The sequence below is a fragment of the Ambystoma mexicanum genome, chromosome 11 (assembly GCF_040938575.1).
Source record: "Ambystoma mexicanum isolate Mex_15411 chromosome 11, UKY_AmexF1_1, whole genome shotgun sequence".
NCBI lineage: Eukaryota > Metazoa > Chordata > Amphibia > Caudata > Ambystomatidae > Ambystoma > Ambystoma mexicanum.
Window position 1 is genome coordinate 213,088,270 of NC_090934.1, and position 22,080 is coordinate 213,110,349.

At 45.2% G+C, this 22,080-nt stretch overlaps 1 protein-coding gene across 1 annotated transcript in view; it reads right to left on the bottom strand.

The window, feature by feature from the left end:
- Window positions 1–231: 231 nt before the first annotated feature.
- Window positions 232–22,080, bottom strand: part of LOC138503273 (uromodulin-like) — a 133,470-nt gene continuing 111,621 nt past the window's right edge. Inside the window, exons 9-13 of the mRNA XM_069622876.1 lie at window positions 19,077–19,198; window positions 17,144–17,389; window positions 16,497–16,659; window positions 15,810–15,894; window positions 232–2,660 (exon numbers count right to left, since the gene is read on the bottom strand). Coding sequence (XP_069478977.1) covers window positions 2,653–2,660; window positions 15,810–15,894; window positions 16,497–16,659; window positions 17,144–17,389; window positions 19,077–19,198 — 624 coding nt within the window. The 3' untranslated portion in view covers window positions 232–2,652. The remainder of the gene's footprint in view (window positions 2,661–15,809; window positions 15,895–16,496; window positions 16,660–17,143; window positions 17,390–19,076; window positions 19,199–22,080) is intronic.

Here is a 22,080-nt window from a genome sequence, read left to right on the forward strand (position 1 = left end):
ATCTCAGGAACCTTTGTGACGTGCGCTGGCCCTAGATGAGCACTCTAAATATGTTATGTTAATATGCTTTTATACTGTTTCAAATCATCGCAGGGGCAGTATCAGAGGAGCTAGGCTTGCCCACAGAGTGGTATACTCTGCCCCCAACGGTATGCCGACCTTAGTCTGCTGGAAGAAAGTATATAAAATAGGAATTTGCGAATAATCAAAAAAGGACGTGACAGCATGAAACAGAATATATTAGCATCTTTAATTAAAGAAAGCAGCGACAGACACAGCCACCCTGCCCAATACCGCCCTTATTATTAGTGTGTCACTTCCTAAGTGCCCTCATCTAGACATCATGCTTTGGTTGACCAGCACTGCTGCCCCCGACACATAGGCTGCCTGCTCGCTCTGCCAATGACAGAAATATCACACCAGGCACACAATCACCCCTGCTGGCACTGCCAGTCACATCAACTCCCGAGGTAGAACTGCATGGAACAGACACTTCTACTTGCCCTTCCTGTAGGAAGCATTCCCTCTTGGCACTGGTCTGCTTGGGTCACATTGTACAGCAGTGCTTCCTGCTGCTTCTGCATAGGAGAAACCCTGTGTGCACTAGTACATTGACACCGAATTGCACAAAAGCACTTCCAACTGGTAATGTATGGCAGAGAAGGACTCTCTGCTGGTATTGCATGATACAGAAGCACACCTGCTTGGCACTGCATGGTATGGAGTGGCACTGTTGCCAGGACTCCCTGCTTGCACTTTCGGATGCAGAGGGACTCCTAGATGGCACAGCGTGGTATGGGGTTCTATTCCGCCAAGCACTGCTTTATACTAAAGATCTCCCTGCAGGCACTTCCTGATACAGACGCCCTTCTGACTGTGTACCCACTATCAACCAGTACTGATTTGTACGGAATCACTCACTGCTACTGATGCCTAGTACAGAAACACTCCTTGCTGGCACTGGGGTGCACCAAAGCCCTCTATGATAACATGTTTACAAGTCAACAAATGAATCTGTAAAATATGGCTACATTGTTTCTGGCACCACAGAAATAGCACCCCTTCTTGCTGCCTTTTCACTCCACACCATTAGGGGCTGATTAAGAAACCTAGATTTCTCTTATTGTACTTCTACCAGAGCAGTAGCTAACCAAGGCCTTCTCCCGGGCACCTAAGGAGTCAGGTGTTCTTCTCCCACGCACCTGCTTCTCCACAGTGGAGAGGACTGTGAGGGGTGTGCCCGTGCAAGGGTGAGTCTGCGACGAATACAACAATGTAACCACACTGAAGAGGCAGTTAGGCTACAGATCGCACAGAGGTGGGGTGATGGTTGTGAACAGTTATTATCACACTGGGAAGAGCATGCGATAGGTCTGGCCACACATGAGAGGGTTTATGAGAAGATCGCCAGGATGGTGGAGAGATGGTGATATTTCAACAAAGCAGGTCCTCTGTCATTAAAACGATCACACATTGTGGAGGCTTTTCTGGGAATAAAGCCTTACTGAAGAGGTTGTGTTGGCAGTTCGACTTCACGGAGGAAGGACTATGGAGGGTATCACCACACACGGAGTGGCTGTTTGGAGATTTATACCACTCTGGTTAGGGTTAATAAAATGTAGGATCACACTGGCGACATCCTTCGGGAGAAGGTCTTGAGGTGTGCAACCTCAATGAAGAGTGGTTGAGAACCATGCATGTATCCTGGTGACACTACTATACTTGGGCTTTCTGTGAAGGGTATTGTCCGTTTGGAGAGGGTCTTGAGATGTGAAGGATGCAATCACACTGGCAATAATCTGCAGGGCGTATGTTGTCAATGAAGAGGACCTCTGAGGGACAGAAGCACACTGGGAATGGTCTGCATGGAACACACGCACACGCACCCACACACACACACACACACACATCCATGAGAGCTGAAGAATGTTAGATAAACATGACCTCAATATGATGACTATTTGAAGAAAATGCCATGCTGGGAAGGGCTTGTGGTTGGTGTGATCCCACTTTTGATAGTCGTTGTAGGATATGACCAAACCTGGGAGAGATTCTGAGAGAGATGTGATCTCATTATTTATGGTTTTTGAGGGTTAGTATTAAATTGGGGAGGCTCTGTGAGTATTTTGGCACAATGAGGGAGAGCCTCAAAGTGCTATAATCAAACTGCAGAGGGCTTGGGAGTAATATGACTCGACTGAGGAGGGTCTGAGAGATATGACCTCTTGCTAAAGGAACATTGAGGCTTATACACACCGGGGAGAGCGTCCGAGAAATGTGACACACAACTGTGAAGGGTCACTGAGTTCCAACACCAAACAGGGGAGTATTTGTGATGTCTGCGATCTCTGATAGCCTTCCAAACAGCCATTCGCTGCAAGATCTACACAGGTCGGTGTCTCTAAGTATTGACGCGCTCTCACTTTGTGACTGCATTAAAAGAGGATGGGTGAACGGTCGAAAGAGTTCTGGCTTGTCTTAAGAATTACTGGAACAAAGCTGTAAAGGTCTCGCACCACAGGAAGCCCAGGATACATACGCCGCCGTGGGTAGACTTGATGGCGGCAGGTCGAGGAAAATATAGAAGAAGACCAAAGAATTTCAGGTGGGTTAACTGTCCAGTCCAGAGAAGTTGGTGTCTTTCCAAGATGGTTAGGATCCTGCAAACAGGTGGAGATAAAAAAAAAGACACTTTTAAGAATTAATAATGGGACATTGGCAGCAATCAAGAACTCTGCTGACTTGAGAGTGTGCTTTTCCTTACCCAGGGGGCATCTACAGCACCCAAGATTGGGCCTCATTTTGATCAATGGGGAAGATGTCACAGATGCATGCAAATCCATGGAAACACACGTTCTGCTTTTTTTTTTAATGCTACTGTACCTTTTCCATTGGGGTTTATTACATGGACAGGATACATGGTGGAAATCTGCTCTGTTTCTCTTTATGCCCCATGCAAGGAATCCTAGCCATAGAAATCCGCTGTAGGGGTGGCCACCGCGTTTTTTCATTATGGCGCCATTTCCAATCTCGCCATGCATGCATATGAGCACGTGGCGGTCTAAGCCCATTCACAGAATGATCCTGCGTTAGGCACGGGAAAACAGAACAGCATGGCGGAGATCTAAACAAATTCACAGCAGGATGCTGATTAGGCACAGAAACCGGGGCACCACTGCGCTTTCTAGCCCAGCACTGCATCATGCGGTGAATGTTCAGAATCCATCGGAAAGAACCCTGCATCATGGAAGTGGACAGACTCTTTCCAACAGATTTCCCTCTGGATCCAAATGAGGGCATGGTCGGCTACCAGTTTACTTCTGGTGATCCCAAGACTTGGAGCCACAGTCAAGCCGAATGGGTGTAGCTGAAGCAACTTCAGGTGCCCGTATGAGACTCGTAACATCACTCCTTGAGCCCTACACCCTGGCCTGGCCTTGCCTTCCATTTTTGTTATAGGCTACAATCTCAATGCCCAGCAAAGACAGTGGGGTGTGGAACCATAGCGGTGTAAGATCGCACAGAGTACCAGCTACTGAAATCCTACAGAGAGTTACGAGGAGGAAGTTAGAGAAAGGAGACAGAGATATTGGCTTTGCTATTTGAATTTACAAAAAAAGTAAAAACATGTTTAAAGACATGAAATGATATAGCTGCATTCAGGAATCCAGATGAGAGTCTGAAGTAAGAGTATTTTACTCCCTATTTTTTTAATGTGGAAGTAAAATGATTTTTAGGGAGTAATAAAAAAAGCAATTCCCAAGGGTGGTATTTTAGACAAAGTAAAATTATATTTTAACTCTAAAACTGATTTCTTTTTTTGTAACCCACACTTCTTTGCTGCTAGTAAGTCATTTAAATTTAAAATTGTTTTTTTTACTTTGAAGTTCCTCTTCAAGTCAGACTTTAATAATATTAGAGTTCCTTACCATAGCACTGCTCTGCTGGAACTGCTGATCCGAAATTATACGTAGGGCTGTGTGGGTTGAAGCAAGGGACAGGCTTCTATGTGTTTGTTGTTTCCTATTTTCTTGTTGGAAGAATAATGGCTTTTTTTGGGAGGGGGGAGTATTTTCCTATCTTTAGGGATTAACAGTATCTGGTACACCCAGAGCCTTGTGATGTCTGCACGTACCATTACAGTGAGTGACACATATCAGCCTAAGCCACCTACAGGATATTCAAAGAATATCCCTACCCTACCCTCAACATTTGATACATTTAGAAAAGGTATGTCACAGATGGCTGAAGAAACAGGTTCAAGGGTTTTTATTAAGATTTCAATGGGCCCGATGGCTGTCCCACTCTCTCTCACCATGAAAAGCACCTCCTACCTAGCTTAGGCATCCTTGAACCCCAGGCTAGTAAATACTGATTATTGACCCGTACTATCTATGTTCTGACTTCAGGTGGTGGTGAAGACCTGAAGGCAGTTTGCCTTTTCTATCTAAACTCCCTCAGGTACTTCCTATACTGTTCATGCTCTATCCAATGATTAGTAATTCTAAAGTAACTCCTTAGTAACTTCCACCCTCCTCTCCCACTACTATGTCTTCCTTTGCACTCACCAACCCTGATGACATCTTTGCCTGACTCCTCATGGCTAACACTTTGTGTGTCCCCACTGTTCCTGCACATTGTGAAGCAAATAGTTCCTAGTGTTGCTCTACATATTACTTGCCTCTTCAACTCCTCTTTTGATAATGCTACTTTCTCCTCATCCTACAAGTCAGCCACTGCCACCCCTCTTCTTAAGAAACCATGCCTCGATTCCAACTGTCCTGCCAACTTTCATCCTGTGTCTCTCCAATACACTATTGCAAAATCCTAGAGCCAATAGTAATCAATCACTCGCTGAGTTCCTTGATACTCACAAACTCTTGGACTCTCTTCAATCTGGCATCCGACCTATGCTTTCCCCCGAGGCAGCTTTCCTCAATGTCAGCAACTTCAACTCTTCCACACGTCATGTGAACTGTTGAACTATTCTTATTCTTTTCGACCTCTCTGCTACCTTTGATTCTGTCAACCATTCTGACCTTCTCTCTGCAATCTCTCTCTTTGGCATCAGATATTAAGCTCTTGCTTGGTTTGCTTGATACCTTGCCCCCAGACACTTTCAGATGTCCTGGAAAGCCTTACCTCCCCACTCATCCCCTTTTTGTGGAGTTTCCCAAGGGTCGGTCCTTGGTCCACTTCACTTCACTCTCTATACTTCAGCTCTTGGTGCCCTAATCTCCTTGCATGGCTTCTCCAATCTACTCTTTGCTGATGACAGTCACATCTTCTTCTCTTTTCCCTTCTTATCTGGGGAGCTGTTGTCAAAAACCCCAAAAGGTCTCGCTAATATTGGATGCTGTCTCACTCGCTCATGCTCAACTATCCAAAGACTGAAGTTGTCTACTTACCACTCAAACAGACTCTCTTCCTCTCATCTTCACTTCTGACTACCTTCCGTACTCGGCTTCTGCTCGTAATCTTGGTGTCATCTTCGACCTATCTCACAACTTCTCGCTCTTCATCTTCAAAGCTGCCACTGCAGCCAGACTCAAATTCCTCAATATTAATATCAGAAATATCAACCTCTTCCTTTCAATTCTGCTAAACAGCTAATCTCCTCCTTAGTCCTTTCTAGATCCGACTACTGTGCCAGTCTCCTCTATGGCCTTGCCAACTATGCGTTTTCATCTATGGACAATGTCCTCGACTTCGCAGTCTGCACACATTTCGACCTTTCTAACCTTACCTCTACATCCTCTGCCCATCACCAGACTGGCTGGCTATCTACGAAACAAAGAGCTAAGTATAACTTTCTCATCTTCAAAACTATCCATGGATTTACCCCACCCTCTCTATCTGCTCATCTCACTTCCTACTCTCCCCCTTGCTCACTGCAATCATTCTATGCTCACCTCCTTGTTCTCTCCTTCTCCTCTTGTCCTCTGGAATGCTCTTCCTCTCCTTCTCTGTACTACTCCAACTCTACCACTATTTAAATCCAACCTCAAAGCCCTACTCCTTTCTGAAGATCCTGTTCCCTAGCACTCTACATTACTCCTTCACCCTGCTTCTCTCTCTCCCTACCCTCACTGACAACCCTACAGCACCTTTCAATCACTCCTCAATCTTTAATTTAGCAATTCCTCCACCATCCCGTTCCTATGTTTTTCTGTCCTGTTCTCGTCCCTGGAGTATGTTTCCACCTTCCACTTCAACATCTGGGCTTCAAGTCACATTCTCTCACCCCATGTCAAGGACCCATGCCCTACGCTCTGTTATCAATGTTACATTGTGTAAGCATTTTTGTGACAAAATTGCTTTCCTGTGATTTTTATAAATACATATTATAAAAAAAGGTATTGGAATGTGCCTTACAGACTCTCTGCTCGGAGAGTTCTTTCTATCATGCATACATCTTCCTTTGCCTGATGTTTTTCTCTCACTACTTTTCTCCTTCCAACTCCACCCACCTCTCACTGCCCCTAATCCCAACGTCTTCCTCTTCTATCCTGCCGATGTCTCTCAATCCTTCTTAGCCTCACTTCCAACCTGTGATGTTATAACTTTTTCCATGACTGTATTACTCTCTCCTCTATACTGTTACTCCCTCCTTGACATGACTACTCCCTCCTACACACAACTCCTCCCTCCACACTACTATTCCCTCCTCCATATTACTACTCCGTCCTACACACCATTGTCTCTCTCCTCTACACTATTACTACCATTCCACCCGCAATCTACTCAGACACCCCCCTTTCACTCACACAAACCTTTCACAGTCACTCCGTACACTTCCTCACCTAACCACACTCGCTACTATTCTACACACAGTCTAACAATGCAGTAACACTTGCACTCACTAACCAATGCCTCACCTGCTCCAAAAATCGCCTCCACACTCTTCTCTAAATATCCTTCCTCCTGCTGGTCTCTCGGTCTGCAACCGCGTCCTCTAACCTCATCCGAACAACCCTCAACATCCTGTTGGTTTTAAACCTTCCCTGTGTTCTGGTTGGTCTACTTACCCTGTCCAATCTGGCTCTGCCTTTCCCACCAGGGAAGTGTTACATACAGCAAAAACTTTATAAGGCTCAATAGGACTTGCCTCTTTCTCTGTGCGGGGTCACCGTGGATCATCAGTGACACCTAAACAGTGTGCCAGTTCATGTTAGTGGGGGCCTGGCTTGGCCACTGCTAAGGTAAGTTCATTTTGGTGGTATTGATCTTCCTGGTTGTCTGGGGCCGTGCCGGTTCCCTTCCTGGCGGACCGTGGCTGGCGTGCAGTGCACGGCTGAGGGGTGAGCCTCATAGGAGCTCCAGCTCCTCATGTTGGTGTTCGCCTGTCCCTGTCAGCGTATCCCCTGCTGCTTTTACTGGGCTTTCTACAGCAGTGCTGGTCTCCTGTTTGCTCCTTGGTGTCTCTCTTTCTCTTGCACAGCAACAGCATTCCGTGTTTTGGGGTGCTGCTGCTTCCTCTTTTTGCTGATGCTCTTTTCCTAACATCTAGGTATTCCTGAAAATAGAAGAAAATGCTGGCCCAGCACTTGCATTCATTGGCATGGAGGGCTGCAAATGGGTACTGCACATAAATAAGCTGGCACTGGGGGGTAGGCTAGAATGTGGATGATCTCTCCTGCCACCATCCACCTCAGGGGAAGGACTGGCTCTGGATTTTTTCCTGGTAGGCCGCCCACCCCAGGCTGAGAGGGGCTCCCATCGCCTCTTGACAAGGTCAGGACACTTGCTCACTGTACAATAGGAAACCAAGCTGCTCCTCACTGATGAGGCTTAAATATGTCTGGGGTTGCTTGTGTTTCTGTGCAGAAGGGACCTGGCCTACCAGAATGAACCTGGCCTAGCAGTTTGGGCTGGGCTGCTTCCATTGGTGGCAGTACCTGACTGATTCTCATATGGCGGGACTGTCAGGGTCCTCTGGGAAAATATTCCAGGAAGGGGAACATGGTGCACAAGGTTGGGAGGTGTTTTGCTTATTAGAAGTAGGGAAAATGTAATTGGAGTGTGTTTGAGTGTTTGATGAGACAACAATGATTCCTTAAAGGAAGTTTAATCAGGAGACTGGAATTGCCCCTTTCCAAAATGGAGGAAACATCCCTTGAGTCTGATTGGTTGGAGGCTTAAGAAAGTCAACTTAGAATGTTTGGTGGAATTCTACGCTGCCTTTCATTCAAGACACAAAACTTCAAATAAACAGTAATTTCCGAAAGACGGCATAGAAGAAGTTATTCGACAAGAATCTAAAAGCTAAGTGTATGTAATGTATTAGTTAATCTCTAACAGAACTCTATTTAGGACTAAAAAAGTTAGTAAATTTTAAAAACTAGTAGATTTGAGCTGTAAATAATGTAAAAGTGCTTAAAGTCTTGTGTGTGTAAAGTTAACTGTGGTGGGAGCTGGTAACTCAGAAGATCGGTGTGAGCCGGAGCTTGTTTTCTGCTTCTGATATCGCGCTCCTGAATATGAGAGTGGTGAGGACTAGATGTTAGAGGAAAGAACCTCTTAGTGCATTGGACGTGTTCACGCCTCGCAGCAGAAAGTGTATCCAAGCAACCTGGCGGGAGATGTTTATCGGAGCGCGGTGGGTGGTGAACAAAGTGAACTGAAAGCATATGAAAACTCGGCTGCGCTGTGAATGTTTACTTGAATAAAAGGCTTTTAGTGAGTGAAAGCCAGAAGAGTGCGGCATGGTGGTGAATTGGAGGCTGAGTTGAAGAGGAGATCAAGCGCAGAGAACGCAGTGTGCGGCTGTGCGGCGTGCAGAGGCTCAAACTAGCAGCAGGCACAAATAATTCAGATAATCCAGAAAAGTAGAGCAATCTCACAGGAAGAAAATGAACAAACATATAATAGTTCAAAAAAGAAGACTAAATCAGAACTCTGCAATAGACCAGGACAACTACCTGAAAGAGACAGCATATTAAATTGATTTAAAAAGTCAAAAGCGATTCAAGAACACAACTACAAACACATAACTAGACAAGAGTGAAGAACACTAGCGAGACATCCAGTGAATCCCTCTAGCTAAACCCTTCATAGAGAGAAGTACCAGGGCACAGAACAAATAGTCTGTTCAGTGAAGATAGTAAGAGGATTCGGAGGTGCCTTCGAACTCTAAGAGGAGTCAGACAGGTAACCTGTTGGGAGTAGTTCTAATGGAGGAGACGGGAGAGCAGGAGGTAAGAAGTTAAGTTATTAACCCTATGTATTTGGTTTCTAGGTATACAGTTCACGATTGGAGATCCAAGGGAGAGAGCCATGAGCAAAGTCCTGTCATTTATTGTTTAATCCACTACCCCTTTACCCCCAGTGTTGTGGGCTCAGCAGTAGTCACTAAAACTCGCTGAATCCACAACCTCATAGTGGTTAGTAGGGTTCCTCTTCAACCTTTGCAGGATCAGAAGCTGGGACCTGACAGGGACCCTTTTTGCAATGGTGCAGACAGGCTGAAAGACGGTGGTATGGAAGGTTGCACAGAGCAGTGCCAGTGGTTCAGATGTATTCAAAACCTTCCACCCATCACTTTTTTGCTTATAGTTTGTCTCCCTGTGCGAGAGGGTACACCCAGACATGCTTGTTGCGCATAGGGAACCAAGCTGCTCCTCGCTGATGATGCCCAACAAGGCCGAAACATGTCTGGGGTTACTTGTGTTTCTGTGCAGGAGGGACCTGGATTAGCAGTTTGGGCTGGGTTGCACCCAATTCTGGCAGTACCTGACTGATTTGCATATGACTGGACCTCTTTTTTCAATGGCGCATACGGCCTAAAAAACAGTGGAGTGGAAGGTTGCCCAGAGCAGTGCCAGTTGCATAGATTTATTCAAAACCTTCCACCCATCACTTTTTTGGCTATGGTCAGGATACTGACCTTGACATATGCATTAAGACATCCTCTGAGACTTTGATGACATAAAGCCTAGAACGGCTATCACCTGATTTATTTCAGTACAGGAAGAATTTGCATTGTATGTAAAGATGTGAATTCTTAATTCTCCTCACCATCAACAGAGGGAAAAAAAACGATCCATAAACCTTTCAAAATGTATGGAACTTAGCTTCGCTCGATAGACAGAGGGCGACAGTTTGGTCGATTTTATCCCGTTAAAGCAAACTAAAATTTATTGAAAATCAAGGTAAGTGACTTTCATCGTGAGTGTCATATCCTAAAGAAAAAGACGGAAAACGTGTATTCTGGGTTGTTTTCTAAAGCTGGTAAATATTGTCATTGAAAAAGACTAGAAACGCGTAGAAGGAGTTGCTGAATGACTTTGCTGGTTTTTGTGTTTTCTGGGGGCATTAAAGAGCGGACTTTGCTTCCTCTCTCAGAAAAAGCAAAAGAGGCATTTGCTGATTCAGATCCAGGGAGTTTAGAAGGACAGATTACGCCAGGGTCCCACAGATATAGGTTCAATGGGAGTACAGTTGTTGATCAACAAATACATGAATGATTGCTATGTTCAGTTTTCCTCCCTAACTCCCTGAATCCTCTCCCCGCAAGCCTCTGCATCCCTCTCTCCATATCCTTCCAATTATACCCTCAATATTATACTTTTTTCCTTTACTACTATAACGCCTTGCTAGGTCTCTGCTGCATAAAACTCAGGACATACATACAACTCAGCACATACATACATTCCATACATGGGAGGACATCAGAATGTTCCCACCAGACGGCAATCAAAATCCCAGGACCCGCCAAAAGATTTGCTATTGGTTTGCTCTGGGGAAAAAGTTAGTGTGTAGGCATCCTGAACATCCACAACTCCTAATAGTAAAACCAATGTGTGTTCCATTAGACTTCCACTGAGAATGTCACTGATTTTACAAAAAAAAATACCCTAGTAGAAAATGTGAATTTCCCAGCATGAGTACCAACAAAATGTGCTAGCAGATCTCCCAGCGGCTGCATCCTCAGGGGTGGACTGGGAACCAAAAGGGGCCCTGGAAATCATTCTCAAAGTGGCCCCATATTACACATTTTCAGCAAGCCCAACCCTTTTCCTCTGAGAACATTTGGAAATTAAAGATTTGAACACACAAAATAGGCCCAGGGTGCAGAGGCCTACCAGGACATCTCCACCGTCCCTCATAGGTCAGTCCCCCCTGCTCCCCAGGGCATGTTCCAGCTCACAAGACTGGATAGTGCCTGCTTTTAGGCGTGAGGGGCACCATGAAATTCACGAACTGGATCCACATAACCTTGTGCCATCCTATGCGAGGCGATCCTTAGCATCTGGATAGCCTGTCATTTTTAACAGGATACCACACCTTCACATTTTCTATTGCCTCTCTTTTATATTTGATAAACGACTCTGGGGCAAACCTACACAATATTTGTGCTGTTCAGAAGCCTAGTTTCCATTAAATGTGCGTATACAAAAATCACTCCCACGTGCACAAATGCCTGTTTAGTGACCGTGCTAGCTACTGTATGATGCAAAGCTAATCCTTAACTTGGAGTGGTTTCATTTGTAGCCTTGAATTAACCATTGTAGACACATGTTGTATGTCATTTGTTGTTTGTAAAACAGTGTAACTTCATAATGTTGCAAGTTGATATGATGACTCAGCGAGTCAATGCACCTGTTGTGGTTTTCTATTATTAATCTGAGAGCATTAGCTTGAATATTGGTATTTTCTTTAGCATTGATGGTATTTTTACTCTCTTTCCTTCCTTAATCCATCCTCAATCCTTAATCCATTGCACTGTAACCTGGTCAGCGAAAAATGTTTTGTTGCATCTGGATGTTCCAGGTATCAATTATGTTAGGTGCTACATAATGCGCGATTGTATTTAGGCCATAAAGGTGTGTTTGCTGAGCCATACCGGATGGTAATCAGCCCTGCCTAAATGGCAAGGGCCTTTGACGTGGGATCCAGGCTTTTACAACACGGTGTGGCTCGCCAAATACAGCATAATACTTCCCACCAAAGCAGCAAAATCACCTTTAATATCAGGCAAGTAGCATATCTTCTTCGACGAAGAAGTTATTGGTTACTACCTTTTCCAGGGAAAAAGATTTATAACATTTATTTTTCATATAATGCATCCTCTTTAATTACATATGCATAGTAATTCGAGGCACACTGCCTGAAGCGCTCCTAATATATGCAGCTGTCGAGAAATCTCCCGATTTCCTTGTAGACCAGTCGGCATCTGAATGCTGCTGTTAATCTCCCTGGGCCAATAAAGGGTTGTTTCATCCAAAGTATGCATCACCACAATCTGTGGCGGCAAAGACGCGGCGCAAAACAGCGCCCATCGGAAACTATTCACCCTCGTTTTCCTTTGGACGTGATTGATGGTGCTACGTATGGTGTGTCTATAGAGCTGGCACCCATCTGAAACTATTCACTCTGGTTTTCCTTTGGACGTGGTTGACTATGCTAGGTAGGGCATGTCTACAGAGCTTGCACCCATCTGAAACTATTGACTTTGGTTTTCTTTTGGATGTGGCTGATGGTGATAGGTAGGACGTGTCTACAGAGCTTTCACCCATCTGAAACTATTCACTCTAGTTTTTCTTTGGACGTGGTTGATGGTACTAAGTAGGGTGTGCCTATAGAGCTTGCACCCATCTGAAACTATTCACTCTAGTTTTTCTTTGGACGTGGTTGATGGTACTAGGTATGGCGTGCCTATAGAGCTTGCAACCATCTGAAACTATTCATTCTGGTTTTTCTTTAGAAGTGGTGATGGTGCTAGGTAGGGTGCATATCCAGAGCGTCCACCCATCTGAAACTGTTCACTCTGGTTTTCCTTTGGACGTGGTTGATGGTGCTAGGTAGGGCGTGTCTACAGAGCTTGCGCCCATCTATATCTATTCACTCTGGTTTTTCTTTGGACGTGGTTGATGGTGCTAGGAAGGGTGTGTCTACAGAGCTTGCACCCATCTATACCTATTCACTCTGGTTTTTCTTTGGACGTGGTTGATGGTGCTACATATGGTGTGGCTATAGAGCTTGCACCCATTTGAAACTATTCACTCCAGTTTTCCTTTGGGCGGGTTTGATGGTGTTAGGTAGGGCATGTCTATAGAGCTTGCACCCATCTGAAACTATTCACTCTAGTTTTTCTTTGGCCATGGTTGATGGTGCTAGGTGTGGTGTGTCTATAGAGCTTGCACCCATCTGAAACTATTCACTCTGGTTTTCCTTTGGACGTGGTTGATGGCACTATGTAGGGCGTGTCTACAGAGCTTGCACCTGTCTGAAACTATTCACTCTGGATTTTCTTTGGACGTAGTTGATGGTGCTTGGTAGGTCGTGTCTACAGAGCTTGCACCCATCTGAAACTATTCACTCTGGTTTTTCTTTGGATGTGGGTGATGGTGCTTGGTAGGGCGTACCTACAGAGCTTGCACCCATCTGAAACTATTCACTCTGGTTTTCCTTTGGGCGTGTTTGACTATGCTAGGTAGGGCATGTCTACAGAGCTTGCACCCATCTGAAACTGTTCACTCTGGTTTTCCTTTGGACGTGGTTGACGATGCTAGGTAGGGCGTGTCTACAGAGCTTGCGCCCATCTGAAACTATTCACTCTGGTTTTCCTTTGAACGTGGTTGATGGTGCTAGGTAGGGCGTGTCTACAGAGCTTGCACCCATCTGAAGCTAATCACTCCTGTGTTTATTTGGACGTGGGTGATGGTGATAGGTATGTTGGGTCTGCGGAGCTTGCACCCATCTGAAACTATTCACTCTGGTTTTCCTTTGGATGTGGTTGACGGTGCTAGGAAGGGCATGTCTACACAGCTTGTACCCTTCTGAAACTATTCACTCTGGTTTTCCTTTGGACGTGGTTGATGGTGCTAGGTAGTGCGTGTCTACAGAACTTGCGCCCATCTGAAAACAGTGGTCGAAGTATGTGAAAAGAAGTAGTGGAACTATGTTCGCTACTGGCCTGCACGGCTCCCCACAGACCCCATCGCCGCACTCTCTCCCATGCACAATAAAAACCACAAAACACATATACCTTCTCTTTGAGGAAATGTCCTGTGCAGTGCACTGAAAGTGCAAGTTCCAACCTCTTCCTACACTTTTATTTTAAAACCAAACCGTTCCGGAACGGTTTCTTTTTAAAATAAAAGTATAAGAATGGTAAAACTTAATTAAAGAAGTAGAGGAGCACCGCTCCCGACCGCTCCTGCCCACTTCGACCACTGTCTGAAACTATTCTCTCTGGTTTTCCTTTGGACGTGGTTGATGGTGCTTTGTAGGGCGTATCTACAGAGCTTGCACCCATCTGAAACTATTCAGTATGGTTTTACTTTGGTCGTGGTTGACGGTGCTAGGTAGGGTGTGTCTACAGAGCTTGCACCCATTTATATTCACTCTGGTTTTTCTTTGGAAGTGGCTGATGGTACTAGGTAGGGCGTGTCTACAGAGCTTGAACCCATCTATATCTATTCACTCTGGTTTTTCTTTGGACGTGGTTGATGGTGCTACGTATGGTGTGCCTATAGAGCTTGCACCCATCTGAAACTATTCACTCTGGTTTTCCTCTGGACGGGGTTGACGGTGCTAGATAGGGCGTGTCTACAGAGATTGCACCTGTCTGAAACTATTCACTCTGGTTTTTCCTTGGACGTGGTTGATGGTGCTAGGTATGGTGTGTCTACAGAGCTTTCACCCATGAGAAACTATTCACTCCTGTGTTTATTTGGACATAGGTGATTGGTATGGTGTGTCTACAGAGCTTGCACCCATCTGAATCTATTCACTCTGGTGTTTCTTTGGAAGTGGGTGATGGTGATAGGTATGGCATGGCTACAGAGCTTGCACCCATTTGAAATTATTCACTCTGGTTTTCCTTTGGACGTGGTTGATGGTGCTAGGTAGGGAGTTTCTACTGAGCTTGCACCCATCTGAAACTATACACTCTGGTGTTTATTTGCACATGGGTGATGGTGCTAGGTATGGTGTGACTACAGAGCTTGCACCCATCTGAGACTATTCACTCTGGTTTTCCTTTGGACGTGGTTGATGGTGCTAGGTAGGGTGTGTCTACAGGGGAGGGCCATCTGCTCCTGAAATAGAGCAACAAACTGTCACATTGCCTAATTCCATTGCTCTCATTGAAGGCTTTTTGTGTAGCCAATGTGTGCATTATGCCACCCGTGTCAAGCACCAGCCACAAAAAAGACATGTCCTATATTTCCAGGTGTGCTCCTGTTGTTTTTATGAAGACAGGTGGGTTTTGGTACCAAAACATAGAAAAAACACCTGCATTTGAATAGAGGTAATTACCTCCACATACATGTGGTAATGGTGGTGATTTGATCCTGGTAGTATTGTATTAAAAAATGCAGTTATACCGCATGACGCCAGTGGATTCCACTAGGAACCCCAAAATGGGGCAAACCAGTGAGTCCGCAGGATGCTAAATCACATGGACCATTACCACATTGTTACAGCATGTGATAGCTGTAATTCAGTTTGGTGGCTTTAACAGAGGTGATTCCGCAAAACCCATAATGAGGCCCGGAGACTGTGAGAATGTACTGTCCAAATCAAACCAACAGTGAAAGAGGCCTGTGATGGGAATATGATCCACTTGTCTGTCCTGTACCGCCTTCTAGGACATCTGTACCCAATCACGCTGTGACTTCAGGGGCATCACTCGGAACTGAATTGGCTTCAGCAGCCGTGCCTGGCTTCAGAACCAACTGATCCAACTGATCCAACTGGGTTGATTACACGTCCTTCCTTTTTAACACTAGAGCAGTAATACCCACTGACACTCACAGTGAAGGGACTTGTGAATCATTGTTATAATTATTAACATTACTCACGTATGCGCCGGTACGTGCTGTGGGACACAACCCAGTCTTCCGCTCCGTCATTGCTCAAGGCCGATCTTCTCTTACGGTTCTGTGACTAGCAACAGAAAAGGAAAAAAGGTTCAATGTTGGCTGTAACATCGCACCAGTTGACTGCGATGAGGGTGGAAGGAGAGTAGTGTAGTGTGAGGGATGGGGACACATCTCCACAGTATGGACCTCTAGGTTGAGGGCTATGGAGGTGGCCTTCTCCATTGTGGGACAGATAAAGCTCTGGCGGGGGGAGGAAGGAAAATGCCTTCTGCCGTATAGACCAGAGGTGGCTCTCGAAGAAAGACTGTTAGAACAAGAGGGATGGAAATAGATACCAAATGTATGTCTAATGCTGTTTTTTTTTTGGCCGAATTTGTTTCGCTCGAATGTTTTTGCCCAAATCTTTTTAAAATTGAAATAATTCTATGTCATTCTTTTAACCACCAGTATCTCCTAACCCTGATTCAATTCTCCATCTATATTTGGGGGGGGGGGAAGGGGCATTCAAGCAAAACAATTCGAGCTAAAACAATTCGACCAATTGTTGGTCAAACAATAGACCCAATACCTAGATCGCTCTAGTACCTAATGGAGCAGCAATGAAGGAGAAGGATCAGGGGACCGTTTTATGGAGGAGATCTGAAGGTCACACCCAGGGATACTCACTCTCAGACAGTCTCCACCGCTCTTGACACACAAGAAGACTTGGCAGTACAGGGAAAATTCTTCTGCGCGATGTAAATCTTCAGAAACCTCAAAGGAAAAGCGCGCTTGGCTGGAGTTCCCATTCTCTATGATCGTTGTAATCAGCGATTCGGCAACCGGTGTGCTGCAGGAAGTGAAACGTTGCAGACTGTGAGCAGTTGCTGTGCTTGTTGTTCGTTCCAGCTCTAGTTAAGTTCCCAGACCTTTGCTCCAGGTTGAGCTTCCAACATAAGGAAGGAAACAAAGTACACGTGCAAGGGCAAGGCAGACATACAGATTAGGAAATGTCGGTAGAATTTGTAGTGCCAGTGGCTTTAAGGGCAGGAGACCCACTGAAATGGGGACCTAAACAAGCAGTCTGCATTCTGAGAGTGACTATAAAACCCAAACCCAATAACTTAAACCCCATGCCAAAAAGTCAGCTAGTAACGCTGAACTCTCAGAACTTACTAAGACAATCCGCCATGCTAAAGCAGCAGCAATAATCGTCCACAGCCATGCCACCCTCTCCACAACCATGCGCCCAACTCCAGTCTGAAGGCCCTTCTTGTCAATCCCGAAACTTCAAAGCGCCGCTCCTACCTCAGCTCTTTCATGCTAGCACTCACCCGTGTTCGATGAGGTGAATCTCTGTGATAGCTGGTAAAGTGATGGTAGCATTGCAAGAATACAGCACCAAAGCAACAAGGGGATCACTGGGACTGGTCAACGCCACCTTCACGTACAGTGTACTGCCCGGGACAAAATTTGCAGCCGCCAGGTGGGGGTCGGGAACTGTGTAAGCAGCATCAGAGTACACTGATATTCCAGCCGTGTATCTGTCACCTCGTGATGCCACCACAATGCTGGACACTCTACAAAATGAGAGAGAATGTGATGTATTGAGTGAAGATAACAGATCCAGAAGAAACCTATAAAGCACCAAGCAAACTAAAGAACCACAGAGCCATGTGGTGGAAAGGAACTAAGGTAGCACAGACCCAGGGCCAGAAGAGACATGACGGAAAGGCCTCCGACCCACAACCAGGAGAGATGTGAACTAAAGTACCACACATCCAGGCCGGAAGAGAAGCAAACTAACATACTACAGACTCATGACCAAGCAAGATCTGAAATAAATATCCAAATGACTAAAATATTACAAACCTATGAGCAGGTGAAACCTCAACGAAAGTACTACAGACCCATGGCTGATTGAAAACTGAAATAAAGACCAAGGGCCAGAAGAGAAAAGGCTTAAATACCACTGACCTATAGCCAGGCAAAATCTGTACTGAAGTACCATAGACCCAGAGTCAGAAGACACATGACTGAAGCACTGCAGACCTAAAACTAGGCGAGTACTGAACTAAAGTACCACGAGCCCAGAAACAGAAGGGATGCAACCTAATAAATACCACAGACACAGGGCCACATGGGAATTGATCTAAATGACAAGGTCCTGTGTGATTTAATCGCAGGAATTTCATTGGATCCCATTTCACCAAATTCGTTGTTTTACCACATTTTAGCACGGGTGTGGGGACAGATTCCTGCATGCGCCCTTCCCCTCCACACCGTTGTAAATACCCAAACCTACCCCCAATCTGCAAATTTGCAGCAAAATGCAGCAACGTACTTAGAGTGGAATGTGATTCGATGAAACCAGCATGCTATGAAAAGGGGCATTACCAAATACAACAGGTATATCCTAGTAGAACTGAACTAAAGTCCAGAAGGGATGTAGGGTATTACACATAATAACCACAGAACCAGGGCCAGGGGAGAACTTAGTTAAACAATCCCAAACTCAGAGGGTGTCAGAAGGAACTGCAGGAAAGTACTACAGGCTCAGAACCAAACGAGAATTGGACTAAACTGCGACAAATCTACGGCCCACAGACACAAAGCCAGAAGACCATTACATCACCGCAAACCTTGGGAAAGATGAAGGAGGGGCATAAACATCGAACTAAAGCACCACCAGCCAAAACAAAGAGAAAGAGAAAACTGAACTAAAGAGCAGAAGACAAGGAGGGAACTGAACTAAAGTAGCAGAAGATAAGGAGGGAACTGAACTAAAGTAGCAGAAGATAAGGAGGGAACTGAACTAAAGTAGCAGAAGACAAGGTTGGAACTGAATTAGACAGATACAGAAAAGGGTGAAAAGGGAACTGAACAAAAATGACAAACCTGGGGCTTGAAGAAAAGAAACATTTCACAGGGCCGAAGCCAGAAGAAAACAAAAGCATCACAAACTTTGTGAAAGAAGGAGACACAGAAGGACCAGAACTTAAGTAGCAGAGACTCTGGCCATGAGAAGGACTTAGGTAAACTACCACAGACACCCGACACCCACGACTGTAAGAAGATGAAAGAACCATGCATCCGAGCCCAGGACATTGCATACTAAAGTGCCAATGACCTAGGACTAGCAGAGAACTAAGCTACACAATGACATGCCCCAGTGAGAAAAGGGAAGAACTAGCTGTCTAACGACCCACAAGGCCAAAGGTGAGCACACACACAGCACACAGACACACAGGTTCTCGAGGGACCTACCCAAATTTCTTCAGCTGAAAGCTGCAGGAGAAGGGTATCGCCTGGCTCATGTTGGATATTGAGCCATCATGCTGGACTGCCAAACGGAGGGTGCTTGAAATGGTCACTTGATCGTTATTTCCCTGTTTGAGAGAGCAGGATGGAAGGGTTAGAAAGTGATTTAGGGGGAGGGGCAAACAGAGGCAGAGCAACAGGGTAAGAAAAAACATGAAGCGATGGATGATTGAGATTTAGGGGCCAGGCTAGAGAGAGAAGAGTAAGCGAGATAAGAGGGGACATATAATGAAAAATAACAAAAAGGGAGAAATATAGGGATGTAATAAAAAGAAGAGGGAAAGAAGCGTGGATGATATCTGATTTTTGCCCCCTGAATCCGCTAAACCGAAGTTCTTTATTGTCCTGCTCTACTTCCTAATCCTACTCATAGCCTCTTCCTTCCCTCCTCCCTTCCTAGTTCCTCCTCTACTCGGAATCTTGCTGTCCTCTTTAACGCTACTCTCATGCTCTTTTCACATCCCTGTACCTGTCGTTTTTATCTCTCAGGGGTCGGAATTAAGATTTCATGAGCAGGAGCTCAAACTTGCTCCTGGGTATCGGCCATCACCTAGTAGGCTCGAGCTACCCCTAAAGAACCAGGAGCTAGCAACTAGTGTGCTGCAAATCTAACTTGCATGTGAAATGCGGTATACAATTCATTATGCTTTAACTTTCTTCTAGATTTCTCTAATAGCTCTTTACACTCATCCTCAGATACAGAAAGTTAATGCCACATAGGTAGCATGGCACAAGTTTGCCTCAGTAGCCAAATGGAGTTCCTGGTAGCTGTTGGTCTAAAGCTAACCAGACTCACCGTTGTAAAAGGAGGAGATAAATAGCTCTCAGCAATTTCAGACGCTTCCTCTACCATATCTAGAAACCCCTTGCTTTCCTTTCACGGAATTAAGCATCTTCTTTCAGCCTTCCTCGTTTTCTCACAACTTGATTACTGTTCTGCTCTCCTAATTGGGCTACCTACTTATCAACCTACTCCTCTTCATCATATTTAAATTCGGCCATCTGACTTCTCTTCCACCTTTCTCTCCACGCCTCTGTCTCCTCTTCTCTACTTTCTATCTAGCTTTCCTTTGATTTTTGCCTTTTTCAATCCCTCTGCGTTGCATACAAATGCGACTAAGGACTCGCACCACCCAACCTCTCATCCTTGGTTTCCTTAGAACATTCATCTCACTCTAAATCTTAATTACTTCTCACTGTTCCTAAACCTCCCTGTGGTCAATCTCGTTTTAGCTCACTTTCACTTTTGACCCCTAAACACTAGACTGCTCTTCCTCTTGATATTCGTGATTCCCCTTCCCTAGCAACAATTTTATTTTCAAATCCTATTTGAACTACAGATGTATTTAACGTTGCATTCTACAGCTGAAATCTCAATGAAATGCAAGAGACAGTCAGGGGGACCAAAATAGAGATAAAGCAGTAAGGAAATGAAGAAAAAGGAAAGAATGAGCAGTGGAATATGGCATAGAAAGAGAAAACCAGAGGAGAGAAAAAGACAAACAAAAATAAGGAGAGAGGCAGAAAATAGATGAGCAAGAATAAGAGATGTTAGAAAGAGTGAGGGCATCACAACACAGCACAGAGGAGCGGGAGACAGAAGGAGAGAGAAAAACAAAAAGTGCCTGAGCCAGCGAATAAGGGAACATGGGTCAGATACACAAAGAAGTGAGAGAGACCAAAATAAGTGAGTAAAAGGCAGACAGAGGGAGTGTGAATAGAGAAGGCCTAAGTGGGGAAAAGTTGTAAATAGAGAAGGAGAGAAAGGGAGCTAGAGCAAGAAAGAAAGGCGACCAGAGACAGTCAGAGAGAAAAATTCATTATAAGGAAGGGCAGAGATGGAATCACATGTTGATCCGTTTTTTCGGTCCCCATCAGCCCTTAAAAGGTATATGTTATAAAGATGCTGTTGGCAGCTAAAACACATTTCTTTAATCATTTACACACAGCATTTATTTAAGAAATTAACCCCGAGCAGGGGGGCATTACCACTTCAGGCAATGCCCCGGGGCCCATAGTTACAGGCCCGAGTGAACATAACGAAGCCCCCGGGGCACTACCCGAAGTGGTAATGCCCCCCCTGTGAGAGGCTTGTTGATATTAGTTCCCTGGCCCGTAAGACCAGAGTACTAAAACCATTTTATTTCGGTTCCAAAACGCTTTGGCGTTTCAGACCAGAAAAGAAAAGAAAAGAAATGCCCGCTGGGGAAGGGAAAACAAATTCCACTTAACTTTCCTTGGCAGCCATTGAAAACAATAGAAAAAAGTAAACAAAAAAATGCCCACCATGGAAACAGGAGAACGGACTAAACGTAGTCCCTTCTATCTTTCCATGACAGTCATTAAAAAAAGTGAACAAAGAAAATGGCCGCCATGGAAAGGAGAGAAGGGACTTCGTGTAGTCCTTTCTCCCTTTTTATGACGGCCTGTCGCAGATCGGCAGTGGATGCACTGGGGACAGAAGTGTTCCCAGCCAGTCCGCTCCTGAAATGGACTGGAAAGAAGGTAAGTGGGGGTGGGGGTTCAGAGGAATTCTGTGGATAGGGGAGAGGAGGACCACTTACCTGGTTCCCAGGCAGGGGAAGATGGCGGCCTCCAGCCGTGCGGGGGCTTAGAGCGGTGCGATTACCGTCTCCCCTCCGCCCCCCGCCGGGTATTAATAAGTTATATTTGTATTTGTACAGTGGAACTTTAATCCTTGAATGGGCATGTCGGCATTAAAAATTCAGAGTCCCCCCGAGCAAAATAAGGGGCTGTGCAACCTAATATTTAGATAAGATCCATGGATCAAAACTTGTATTGTCAATAGTTAGCAGAGGACTGTGCGCAAACATGTGGTGTTATTCAACCTCGTTAGAATGACACCACTAACTTACCCATAGCAAAACAGGCAGACAGGTGATCACGCACTCCACGCTTTAGCGTGTGTCAAGTATCAAACCTGAGAGGC